This window comes from Trichomycterus rosablanca, chromosome 14 (assembly GCF_030014385.1).
Source record: "Trichomycterus rosablanca isolate fTriRos1 chromosome 14, fTriRos1.hap1, whole genome shotgun sequence".
NCBI lineage: Eukaryota > Metazoa > Chordata > Actinopteri > Siluriformes > Trichomycteridae > Trichomycterus > Trichomycterus rosablanca.
Window position 1 is genome coordinate 31,624,273 of NC_086001.1, and position 13,458 is coordinate 31,637,730.

At 37.6% G+C, this 13,458-nt stretch overlaps 1 protein-coding gene across 1 annotated transcript in view; it reads left to right on the plus strand.

Annotated features, from left to right (window-relative positions):
- Positions 1-1,150: 1,150 nt before the first annotated feature.
- The window catches only part of LOC134326294 (zinc finger protein 345-like), an 88,150-nt gene continuing 75,842 nt past the window's right edge, over positions 1,151-13,458 (plus strand). The window contains exons 1-5 of the mRNA XM_063008454.1: positions 1,151-1,163; positions 1,434-1,617; positions 2,318-2,397; positions 3,393-3,502; positions 8,459-9,159. Of these exons, the coding sequence (XP_062864524.1) occupies positions 1,151-1,163; positions 1,434-1,617; positions 2,318-2,397; positions 3,393-3,502; positions 8,459-9,159 (1,088 nt within the window). The remainder of the gene's footprint in view (positions 1,164-1,433; positions 1,618-2,317; positions 2,398-3,392; positions 3,503-8,458; positions 9,160-13,458) is intronic.

Here is a 13,458-nt window from a genome sequence, read left to right on the forward strand (position 1 = left end):
ATGTACAAATAAAAAACGCTATTTGTAAACAAACACAACACGATCTTCATATAGAAAACACGACTATTTAACACACACAATGTGATTTACAAATACAAAACGCCACTGTTGCAAATGCAAATGTGACTTTCAAATAAATGCACAGCAGTTTTCTAATACACTGCACTTCACAAACAAATAGAACACGTTTTACAAATACAAACGCTGTTCTGCAAATGCCGTTCGTGAATCACGTGACTTTTGGCTGCACTGGTCTGGCGCTCGTGTCACTTTTGTCAGATTTTCTCACAAATACAGGGTGGGCCATTTATATGGATACACCTAAATAAAATGGGAATGGTTGGTGATATTAACTTCCTGTTTGTGGCACATTAGTATATGGGAGGGGGAAAACTTTTCAAGATGGGTGGTGACCATGGCGGCCATTTTGAAGTCGGCCATTTTGGAGCCAACTTTAGTTTTTTCAATGGGAAGAGGGTCATGTGACACATCAAACTTATTGAGAATTTCACAAGAAAAACAATGGTGTGCTTGAACAGTCCTGCTCTCCTAGTCCAGATAATATCATTCGTGACCCCTCAGGACGCGTCGCTTTGCCAAAGTCTGTTCTACCCTTTCTTGTGAGACACTTTCACGGTGTGTCCCACATTGCAAAGAGGGGAGTGGTAGAACTGTTAAACAAACATTTCTGTATACACAAAGTCGGTTTGTCAACAAAAATCTTACTGGATACATGTTTAACCTGCGCACGTGTAAACAACACAACAGCGAACGCTAAACATGATGCTCTTCCTGTTCCAGACCAGCCTTTCACACACCTTCAGGTGGATTTCACACACATGCCCCCGTGTGGTAAGTTGAAATATATGTTAGTGGTAGTAGATCGATTCTCCAAGTGGGTAGAGGCATTCCCTACAGCCAATGAAAAGGCGTCCACTGTGGTAAAGATCTTGTCTCAAGAGATATTCCCTAGATATGGTTTACCTATCTCTATAGACAGCGATCAAGGTCCAAGTTTTGTTTCAAGGCTTACGAACAAACTTTGTAAGTACCTACAGATCAACTGGCACTTTCATATACCGTACCACCCACAGTCCTCAGGTGTTGTTGAAAGGATGAACCGAACTCTGAAAGACAGAAAGCCAAAGCCATGCTGGAAACAGGTAAGAACAATTGGGTTAAATTACTACCAGCGGTACTAGCGGAAATCAGGATGTCCCCTAGTGCCACCACAAGGCTCTCTCCATTTGAGGTAATTTTTGGCAAGCCATACCCGTGTCCTATGTTGGTGAGGACTAACAATACTAACAAAACTAACCACTTACACTCTTCTGGTGATTTGGAGATGCTAACATCTGATTATGCAGCGAAACTTGTGGATAAGCTTGTTGAAATACAATCTAAAGTGTCTCTGTCTCTCCCATTACCTGCAGAGCTCCCTACTCATCCGTTTGAGCCTGGTGAGACAGTGCTAGTAAAATCTCTGAAACCCAGGAAGGTTGGCGAGGCAGCGTACGGACCCCCGACTACTGTCCTGGCTTTCACCTGCACAGGCATCCTCACGGATTCCCAGCCACACTGGATTCATGCTTCACGAGTCAAGAAGTGTCCAAAACAGTAACCAATGGAATTTCAACTCCCCTTCTACTCTGGAAAGAAGCAAGAGGGGAACCCAAAACTAAAAATGTTACTTCCACATCCTGAAAGTATTCACACCTTGTACAACAGCTGCCTGCTTTTATTGTCTACCAACACCCCCTTTTCCTTAGCTATTTATTCTTGTTTATTCCCCAAATAAAGTCAGAAGATTTTTGGTGCTCAGCTGTGTCTGTCTCTGTGCCTTTGTCTTCTCCTGGGCTCAACCGAGCTCAACTGGTGGAGAATATTCCATAAAAGCCTTATTTTAACAGGATTCAGATCCTGAAACTGATCAGAACGGTATAATGCTTATGTTTGATATTTATTATTAATGTTAGAAAAGGTCTGATGCTGTTTAATCCGCTTTAATAATTAGAAACACCACTTCTAATGATGTCTGTAGATGCTGTGGTTAGCCTCAGGTAGCTAACAGTGTTCCACACAGTCTGTGTTTATTGTTAAATTAAAATTCATTTTATATTTACTACAGGGTATAAAACGGATCTTTTTTTATTGTTTAAATAATTATTTATGCGTGTGCTGGTGTGATGTACTGATCAGTAAAGCAGCAGCAGGGTAAAGTGTTCAGTTCTTACTGATCTTTTAGTATGAAATGTTAAGAAGAACCTGCGGAATTTACACAAAAATAGCGTTTAATGTATTAATAATGTTTCTTTAGACCTCTTTCTGTACTGCAGCCTTTAAGGATGAATTTCCTCTCAGCAGGAGGTGACAGTTCAAGTTTTCTTTCTGATCTTGGTAAGAGACCACTGTTCCATGTGCCTGGAGATGTGAGGTCAAACTAGCCCTGTTTATATGGGCACTGAGACATCACCGGCTGTAATCAGTCCTGCTCAGATCTGTGAAAATTAGTCAAAGAGAAAAAGAACAAATGAAATGACTGAAATCACAGGTCACATTGAGCCCCAGGACCCAGGGCCTACGCCTATTGTAATAAAAATACAATGCTGTGCAGAAATATAATCTAACAAGGAGCCTGGATGGTGCAGTGGTAAATAACGCCAGCCCAATACTGCTGCGATACAGCGTTCAAATCCCCAGCTGTGCTATCAGCCTGTCTGGCTTCTACATACAGACATGACTGGCTATGTCTGAACAGAACAGAAAAGAACAGAGTTAAACAGAACAGAGCTGAAAAGAACAGCTGAACAGAATGGAAAAAAAAAAGAAAAAAAAAAAAAGAACTGATGATAAGCACAGCACAAATCTGAACAGAATAAAGCTGACCTGAACAGAACAGAAAAAAATAACTGAACACCACTGATAAGAACAGAACCGAGCTGACCTAAACGGAACAGAACAGAACAGAGTTAAACACAACAAAACTGATGAGAAGAACAGAACAGTGCTGAGAAAACAGAGGTGAACAGAACAGAGTTAAACAGAACAGAAAAAAGAACAGAGTTGAACAGAACATTACAGAACTGACCTGGACAGAACAGAACCGAGCTGACCTAAACAGAACAGAGCTGAGCAGAACTACACAGAACTGAACAGAACTGGCCTGGACAGAACAGAGTTAAACAGAACAGAACTGATTAGAAGAACAGAACAGTGCTGAGAAAACAGAGCTGAACAGAACTGATGTAAACAGAACAGAACTAAATGGAGCTGACCTCTCCACTCTTTATTTTATTGCACTTCTGTAGATTTTTGAGTCGTTGTGTTTAATATCAGACACGTGTAGGATCATAAGTAAGAACTGACTGGTGTTACTGGTTTGTGTTCTGCAGAAGTTCTGGGTGGTCTGGTGTCAGCCAGTTACGGAGATGAAGACGTCAGAGCCGAGGAGAGAAACCAGAAAGATTCGGGGAACGAGGAGAGTGAGGGCGACAAACATTCTGTAAGTTCACGCAGATACCGGCTCACCTCGACCTGGACCGGGTCACTGTTCATTACCATCCTGAGTGAGTTACACCCCGGGCCCCCCCCCCCCCCCCCCACACCCCCACCACGCGCGCCCTCACACACCCCCCACCAAAAACATAAATAAATTAATACATTAAACAACCTGTCAATAACTAACCCTAACACAAGTTTCTTTCTACTCTTCTTTCTTGCAAAGTCATCCACTAATTCATCAAAATTAAGCTGTCTGACCAAATCTGATTCAATGGCCAGAAGTGACAGTGAGTTCAGGCGGTTTTGGCGCATCCTAATCCTGAGTTCATTCTTAATACGAGCCAGTTTGGAGAATGAACGCTCCCCTTCACAATTTGTGATAGGCACAGTCAAAAAAAGTCTAAGTGCTATGTAGACATTTGGAAAGGTTGACTGTAAATTCAAATTTATCATGGTTTTGAGCATTTTACTAGGACATTTTTCTTTTTCTGTTATGAATGATTTGTATTGTATCAATTCATCTGCCAGGCTCATGTTCAGATCTAAAGGATATGCTGCAGCGAGTGAGTTAGCCTTTAAAGTGAGCTCACTGTTGGACATATTGTCAGGCATGAAAAGAACATCAAATAGCTCAGTTAAGTGTGTGTATGCATTCAAACTGTGGTTGAGACAGGACACAAGTTTGTCAATGACAACATTGAAAGTTTCGATCCGAAACTTGTCCTTTCCGTTAAATGCTACACCTGGCTCTGCACTATCATCAGACATAATTTTGCGCTTCTTTGTACGCTGGAGGTCATGCCTGTACTCTTGGGAGACAGCAGTGGTGACATTTAAAGCTGCCCCTTCAAACACCTCAAAGTTATCTCTCTGTGCTGCTACAAAGTCTCGTAAAGACAAGAGAAGTTGTGTAGCTGTACACATGTCAATATCATGCTTCTGCAGCTGCAGGCTTGTGGCTTGGAACCTCTGTAGTATTGTGTCCCAGAAGTATGCCATGAAGGCCATCTCCAACGTGTCCAATTTGTCACAGAGTGCAGAGGCTTCACTTCGAGTTACACATTTCTCCTCCATATCTTTAGACATATCATTCAATGCCTCTCTCAGTTGTGCATAATATTTCCAAAGAGCCTTAGTTGACTCAGCTCGTGCGCTCCATCGAGTACCTGACAGTGATTTCAGTGTGAGTTTGATATCAGTATCACGGAAAACCTTTCCTCACCTGTGTGTTGATGATGCACAAAATGTGTACATTGCCTGTACAAAGTCAAAAAAACGTCCAGCTTCTGGGCTACTGTCAACAGCATTGACACCAACTAAATTCAGTGAATGTGCTGCACAGGGGACATAACAAATCAAAGGGTTTCTTTGTTTAAGATGAGCTTGGACTCCATTGTACTTTCCCCACATGTTACTTGCATTATCATATGACTGGCCCCTACAGTTGGATAAGTCTAGGCCCAGATTCTCCACCATAGCAACGACACACTCTGCCAAACTGTCCCCACTATGGTTTTCAATAGGCTCAAAAGCTAGAAAACGCTCAACTACATGTCCGTCATTATTAACAAACCTGAAAATTAAAGTAAGTTGGTCCACATGAGCAAGGTCTGGAGTGGAGTCAACTATAACAGAAAAGTAATTTGGCTAGGGCCCAAAAGCATGGCTAGGGGCCCCAAAAGCATGGCTAGGCCCCCCAAGAGGCCCTGGGGTCGAAGTCCCTAATAGTCAGAGGATCCTTAAAATGGAGGGCCCTCGGAAATAAAAATATGTTGTATCATAAATGTTGATAGGCATCGCAAAATGTTTTGGGCCAGGGCCCCCCCGGGGCCCCCTGACCTCAAGGGCCCCTGGGCGCTGGCCCCACTGGCCCGGTCAGTAATCCAGCCATGCTGATCACCAGTTCCATTGTTGTGCAATGGGCGGTGATCGGTCGTTATGCAAATCAACTGCATATAAGGTTGGGGTTCTTCACCACCAGCTCAGACTGAAGAAGTCATTCGGATTGAGTGACGAAACGTTTCTCTTAAGTATTGATGAACTGATTCAACTTTGTGGATTTAACTGTAATGCGTTACATTACTTTGTTACAGAAAACAAGAAAGAAGAACAAGAAGCTGCTGTTTGTACTGTAGAGCCTCATCTGTAAGTAAATAGTATTTAATTATAACCCTTATATTTAATTAACTACATTCTAATTAATAATAAAATTAGAGTTTATAATAAAACATCACTGTGAGGATTTGAGGAGCTTTAACTCCTCAAAACTTTAACAGATTTAGAGTTTATTCTTTATTAAATCTAACATTTTTATATAAACACGTCACATTTACTTTGTTTACAGTTTTTAATGTTTGATAGAAACAGCGAGTTCTTGTAGCTTTGTTTACAGGTTGTTTTACAGGTTTATAGTAAAAGTTAAAAGTATTAGTACAGCACTGTTATTGGGAGTGGATGAGAAACTAGATGTAAAGAACATCAGACTTAATCATTTCACTTTGGGCCACAAAACCACTTCCACCAAACTCAAAGGGTTGTTTCCCAGACAGGGATTAAGGCTTATAGTCCAGGACTACATTTAGCTTTAAATAGAGAATCTCCATTCAAAATGCTGTGTAGTCTAGGACTAGGCTTAATCCCTGTCTGTGAAACCAACCCAAAATGTTATATTAGAAGTCTTTTCTGCCTGATGCTGCTCAGTCCCACAATAGTTTCAACATTTTCACTCTGTTTACAGCCTCACAGCATTAAAAATAAACAGTTAAAACAGTCTGAAAGAGTATTCCTGGATTTCTCTTTAATAGGGAATAAAGTACATTTGTCTATCTGTCCGTCTGCCTGTCAGATCTTTTAATAATACTGTGGAGAAGTGCTGATACACTCCAGTCTGGATTAAATGTAAGTAGTATTTATTTGTGGTAACTAAACCCACAACCTTCAGTTTCCTCCAGTTGTTGAGTTTCTTCTTCACATATTGATGAATTTCAGGTGAAGGAACCTCAATCCCTGTGGAACACGTCACCTCTGAGGAACACCTCACCCCAGAGGACCAACAGTGTGGAGGTTTCCAGATGAAGCCTGTGAAGAAGGAAGAACCTGAAGATAAAGATGAACTGAGTAAGATATTTTTTATCTTGAGTAAAATAAGATTTGGATTGAATAGAATCAGAGGAACCTGGGATGAAGCATCATACAGTGAAAGCTTGTATTGTGCTCATGCAGATCAGTGTGAGCAGGAAATGATGAATGCAGGATGAATCACGTTACAGGACTTTAGCATCAGATCTCAGTTTAACAATTACTAACAGTATTTATTATTTATAATGTTATAAATGTATTTTATTATTTATACTGTTATAAATGTATTTGATTATTTATAATGTTATAAATGTATTTGATTATTTATAATGTTATAAATGTATTTGATTATTTATAATGTTATAAATGTATATTATTATTTATAATGTTATAAATGTATTTAATTATTTATAATATTATAAATATATTTGATTATTTATAATGTTATAAATGTATTTGATTATTTATAATGTTATAAATGTATTTGATTATTTATAATGTTATGAATGTATTTGATTATTTATAATGTTATAAATGTATTTGATTATTTATAATGTTATGAATGTATTTGATTATTTATAATGTTATAAATGTATTTGATTATTTATAATGTTATAAATGTATTTGATTATTTATAATGTTATAAATGTATATTATTATTTATAATGTTATAAATGTATTTGATTATTTATAATGTTATAAATGTATTTGATTATTTATAATGTTATAAATGTATTTGATTATTTATAATGTTATAAATGTATTTGATTATTTATAATGTTATAAATGTATTTGATTATTTATAATGTTATAAATGTATATTATTATTTATAATGTTATAAATGTATTTGATTATTTATAATTATATAAATATATTTGATTATTTATAATGTTATAAATGTATTTGATTATTTATAATGTTATTAATGTATTTGATTATTTATAATGTTATAAATGTATTTGATTATTTATAATGTTATAAATGTATTTGATTATTTATAATGTTATAAATGTATATTATTATTTATAATGTTATAAATGTATTTGATTATTTATGATGTTATAAATGTATATTATTATTTATAATGTTGTAAATGTATTTGATTATTTATAATGTTATAAATGTATTTTATTATTTATAATGTTATGAATGTATTTGATTATTTATAATGGTATAAATGTATTTGATTATTTATATTGTTATAAATGTATTTGATTATTTATAATGGTATAAATGTATTTGATTATTTATAATGGTATAAATGTATTTGATTATTTATAATGTTATAAGTGTGTTTGATTATTTATAATGTTATAAATGTATTTGATTATTTATAATGTTATAAATGTATTTGATTATTTATAATGTTATAAATGTATTTGATTATTTATATTGTTATAAATGTATTTGATTATTTTCTGCTTCAGAACTGAACAAGGATTTCTGCTGCTCCTCGTGTCCACGTTCCTCTACAACCCAAAATCAGCTCCACAATCACATCAAGAGCTGCAACCATGATAAATATGAGACTCTGGTGAAGATTAAGACTGAACATGAGGATCTGACGCCCACCAGAAGCTCCAGTAATCAGCAAACGTCCTCTGGTACTGTCAGCATTAACACCTCTCTCAGTCCCACACAGGAAGAAGGAAACGTCTGCTCACAGTGTGGGAAGAGCTTCAGCACCAGAGTGCTCTCAAAATACACCAGCGCATTCACACATGAGAGAAACCGTATCAGTGCTCACAGTGTGGGAAGAGTTTTAGTCGTCAGAGTGTTCTCAGAAGGCACAAGCACATTCACACTGGAGAGAAACCGTATCAGTGCTCACAATGTGGAAAGAGTTTTAATATACAGGGTAATCTCAAAATACACCAGCGCATTCACACTGGAGTAAAACCTTATCAGTGCTCACAGTGTGAGAAGAGTTTTAACACACAGGAATCTCTCAATAAACACCAGCGCATTCACACTGGAGAGAAACCGTATAAGTGCTTAGAATGTGGAAAAAGTTTTATTCAACAGATTAATCTCAAAAGACACCAGCGCATTCACACTGGAGAGAAACCATATCAGTGTTCACACTGTGGAAAAAGTTTTATTCAACAGATTAATCTCAAAACACACCAGCACATTCACACTGGAGAGAACCCGTATCAGTGCTCACAATGTGGAAAGAGTTTTAATAGACAGAGTGATCTCAAAATACACCAGCGCATTCACATTGGAGAGAAACCGTATCCGTGCTCACAGTGTGGAAAGAGTTTTATTCAACAGAGTGATCTCAAAATACACCAGCGCATTCACATTGGAGAGAAACCGTATCCGTGCTCACAGTGTGGAAAGAGTTTTATTCAACAGAATAATCTCAAAAAACACCAGCACATTCACACTGGAGAGAAACCATATCAGTGCTCACAGTGTGGAAAGAGTTTTAATGGACAGAGTGATCTCAAAACACACCAGCGCATTCACACTGGAGAGAAACCGTATCAGTGCTCACAGTGTGGGAAGAGTTTTAATCAACAGAGTTCTCTCAAAAGACACCAGCGCATTCACACTGGAGAGAAACCGTTTCAGTGCTCACAGTGTGGGAAGAGTTTTAATGCAAAGAGTGAGCTTAAAATACACTTGTGCGTTCACCGTGGAGAGAAACCATATCAGTGCTTACAGTGTGGGAAGAATTTTTATACACAGTCTAGTCTCAAAATCCACCAGCGCATTCACACTGGATAGAAACCGTATCAGTGCTTACAGTGTGGAAAGAGTTTTAATATACTGTAAAGAGTGAGCTTAAAATACACCAGCGCATTCACACTGGAGAGAAACATTATCTTCATCCGGAATCGCATACTAACAGAGTCTGTACTAGATTGGAGGAAGTACGCAGCACTTTCAGTACAGAAGTAACAACACCCCTACTACATCTGCCATCTTACTAATGTCAAGTGATGACGTGATGACGTAATATCGCTATGGTTACAGACCACCATAGTTACAGACAAGCCCCACTTGCCAAATTTTTGGATATTTATCGTCTTTTTGCGCTAATCATAACGTTATTTAGGGTTGTACACAATAATAACATTTTTATTTTGTTTATCTTACTTAAACTTGTAAACAGAGGACTCCTCCTTCTCCCCAATTTCTTGTTTTCTCTTCCGCTTTGCAGCTACAGTTGCATTATGGGATACATTATGGGTTGCATACTCGAACATGGCTGCCCAAGAAGTAGGTCATCCGGGTACTTCCCGCGTACCTTTTTATGTATACTGAGTATTCAGACATACTAACCACTCTCGCGTACTGCTCTCGCGTACTATTGAGTATACAAGTATGCGATTCTGGACGCAGCTCTCATCAGTGCTCACAGTGTGGGAGGAGTTTTAATCAACAGAGTTTGTGCTGTTAATACAGTTCATGTGGTAAATGTTTACTGTTTGTTTAAGAGTCGTTTGGTAACTGATGATGATTCATAGTAGTGGTTCGCTAATTGAAGCGATTCATTAATGATGTTTTAATTTATGTTTATTAAGAGTATTAGTTGATTTTGTATTACATGTTTGAATCAGGTTAGCTCATGATGCATTAAGTTAAATGAATTTGCACATGTTGGCTTATTAGTATTGAAATGCATAACTTGGAATAATATGCATATGGACTTTAAATTTAAATATTATTTGATATTCATGTCTTGATGTGCTGAAGTTTATAAACGTGTTGTTTTTACTTAATAATTTAATAAATTTTAATAAAAATTTAATTTAATACTTATTAAACAGAGTTGAACTAAACATCTTCTACAGCGTGGTGATTGGTGGAGGAGTTATCTATCTGCCAGTTTATGCAGGGCGTATAAAGGTGGCAGAATAGAGTTAATACACCAACGCATTCACAGTGGAGAGAAACCGTATCAGTGATCTCAGTTTGAATCTCAGAGTTTTAATCAACATTGTCATCTCAAATTACACCAGCGCATTCACACTGGAGAGAAGTTGTTTCTGGACTCTGTAAACACTGTAATACACAGGAATCAAACTGAGATTATCAGATGATCAGATTGTAAAAGGTAGAAGAAAGAAAGAACAGAGTTAGAGAAGCATGTTGGAGAACTAAACATGACATTAGAGGAACTGTTTGGAAGAACGTCTAGGACTGACTGTAGTCCTCTCTAAAGGTCTGCTGTTCAACTCCAAACATGCCATTATTTCAATTATTTTCAATCGCCATTGCAGGTTTACAGAAACACTTGGGACAGAAGAGCCATAAACACTTTCTAATGTTTATATATTATACAAATGAAATAATAATAAAGTCACAAATCTGTACCCAAGCAACAAGCTGTAATTTATTTCTAGCACCACTAGATGGCAACGAGTTCTGTACAACATTTTCAACTTCACTTTAAAAGTCAGTTGAATGTGTTTTACTGTAGTAAGAATGAAAGTATGAGCTGATCTTTGTCTCAATGTGTGTGTTTGCAAACCTAGTGAGCTGCCTTGCTGTCTTACTGTCTACACAGGCAGCTGCCTCAGTAGAGAGGATTCTAATAAGTCAATGACTTATAAGGCAGGTTATTCGAACGCGCTACTTAGACAACGATTCCATCGGGTTTAGCATTAAGCATCTTGCCATTAAAACCAATGGATTGAGGTAGCACAGCACGCTAACATGTCAATATAGCCTCCCTTCATGTACCGATAACGGTTACATTTCCTGACAAGCCTGAACTTGCAAATAAAAACACGTGGTACAAGTTTATACAAGTTAAAAATCAGTAATATTTTATTTACATTTGAAAATAACTCATTTCTCCACACCGTCAGCCATGTTTATTTTTCTGTGAGAGAAGAGCACCGACCCGCAATGAATTCTGGGATTGCCTTAATCACCAAGGCAGCGTTGGATGCTCACTCGTTTCTGAGTCAAAATAACATTGAAATATTAAGATGCCTCAGTACTGAGGGTATTAAGGCATCTAGGATTTCGAACAGCCTCCTTCTCGGGAGCGCGCACAGGATGACGTAAAATGCTGCCTATGTAGAGAGAGAGCTAGCTTTTCCAACACACCCATTGTGTAGCTTTGATGAAGAAAAAGCCGCTGGGTCAGTGTGTAACAGGAGGTTTGGAGTGAAGGTGGGTGTGTGTGGATAAAAGCTTCCATCACCTGGTATTCCCAGGCGGTCTCCCATCCAAATACTAACCAGGCCCGACCCTGCTTAGCTTCCGAGATCGGGCGTTCTCGGGAGGCCATGTGGTGGTAAAACCTAGCTTTCATACAGTAAACGCTGAAATGCCATACGGTTGATTAGTTGCCAATCACATGCTTTGGAAAGAGGGAGTACTTATTAAATTAAAATTACTGGGAATTGGTGGAAATATATATAATTGGGTTTTGGACTTCTTATATAACAGAGAAATACAAGTAAGAGTAGGAACAGAACATTCCAGAAAGCATACAGTGGAGAATGCTTCTCAGAAAAACACAAAATTACACCAATCTCAAAATATATGAACAACCTCTTCAGCAAGTAAAGGCTATTAGATTTCTTGGAGTCTGGTTTGATGAAAAATTACCATGGCACATTCATTTAGAGAAAGTTAAAAATAAATGTAAAAAGATCATTAACATACTACAATGTATGTCAGGACAGGACTGGGGAGCAAGTAGAAAATCAATGCAAAATATTTATGAAGCACTCATGAGAACAGTTTTTGATTACGGATGTGTAGCTTATATGTCAGCAGCAGAGTCAAACCTTAAGCAACTAGACACATTACAAGCCCAGGCGTTGCGAATATGTAGTGGGTCATTCAAAACATCCCCATTAGCAGCAATGCAAGTGGAAATGGGAGAAAGAATAAGAATTAAGCTAATGATGACATACTGGGCTAATCTACAGGGACAATGGGATACACATCCTGCCAAGAATATAATAAGAAATTGCTGGGAACACAATAAGACAAATTATAAAAGTTTTGGATGGATTGGCAATGCAAAGGCAAGAAGCATGGGATTACATAAATTACAGTATAGTCCCACAGTACCAATATCCCACATTCCTCCTTGGCTATTTCCCTTGCCAAAGGTAGATCTTAACCTTCAGAAAGAATTAAAAAACAAATTTTTGCATGCGACATAGTACAGAAATACATAGATAGATATTACTCAAACTTTATTCTCGTGTTTACAGATGGTTCCAAAGACCCCAAAACAGGAATTACAGGTGTGGCAGTGTATATACCAATAAATAATATACATATTAAGAAAAGGACATCAGACCATCTGGCAGTATATTCCATAGAATTGTTGGCCATATTTTTAGCACTACAATTGATAGAAAAAGGGAAATAAATAATACAGTTATTCTTTCGGACAGTTTTTCAGCTCTGATAAGCATAAAGTATGGTAAATCCTCAGCCAGGACAGATATTGTTAACAAAATATTCTATATGTTACACAATTTGAAAGATAAAGGTATATCCACCAGCTTTCTGTGGGTTCCTGCCCATGTAGGAGTGGAGGGAAATGAAACAGTAGATATCCTAGCCAAACAAACCCTAGATTAAAACAAATAAATCTACCGGTACCTTTGAGCAAAAATGAAGTTAAGGCCATAATTAGCACATGTACATATGCAATATGGCCGGAGCATTGGGATTTTGTTGAAACTGAAAGACATATGTACAATATTCAAAGACAGGTTGGCGATGGGAGGATGGCAGGTTCTAGAAGGAGAGAAGAAAACATCATCACACATGTAAGAATAGGTCACACAGGACTTAACTATACTTTATGGAAAATAGGCAAACACCCAACCGGAAGGTGTAGCTTTTGTAAAGAACCCGAAACAGTAGAACATATACTCCATAATTGT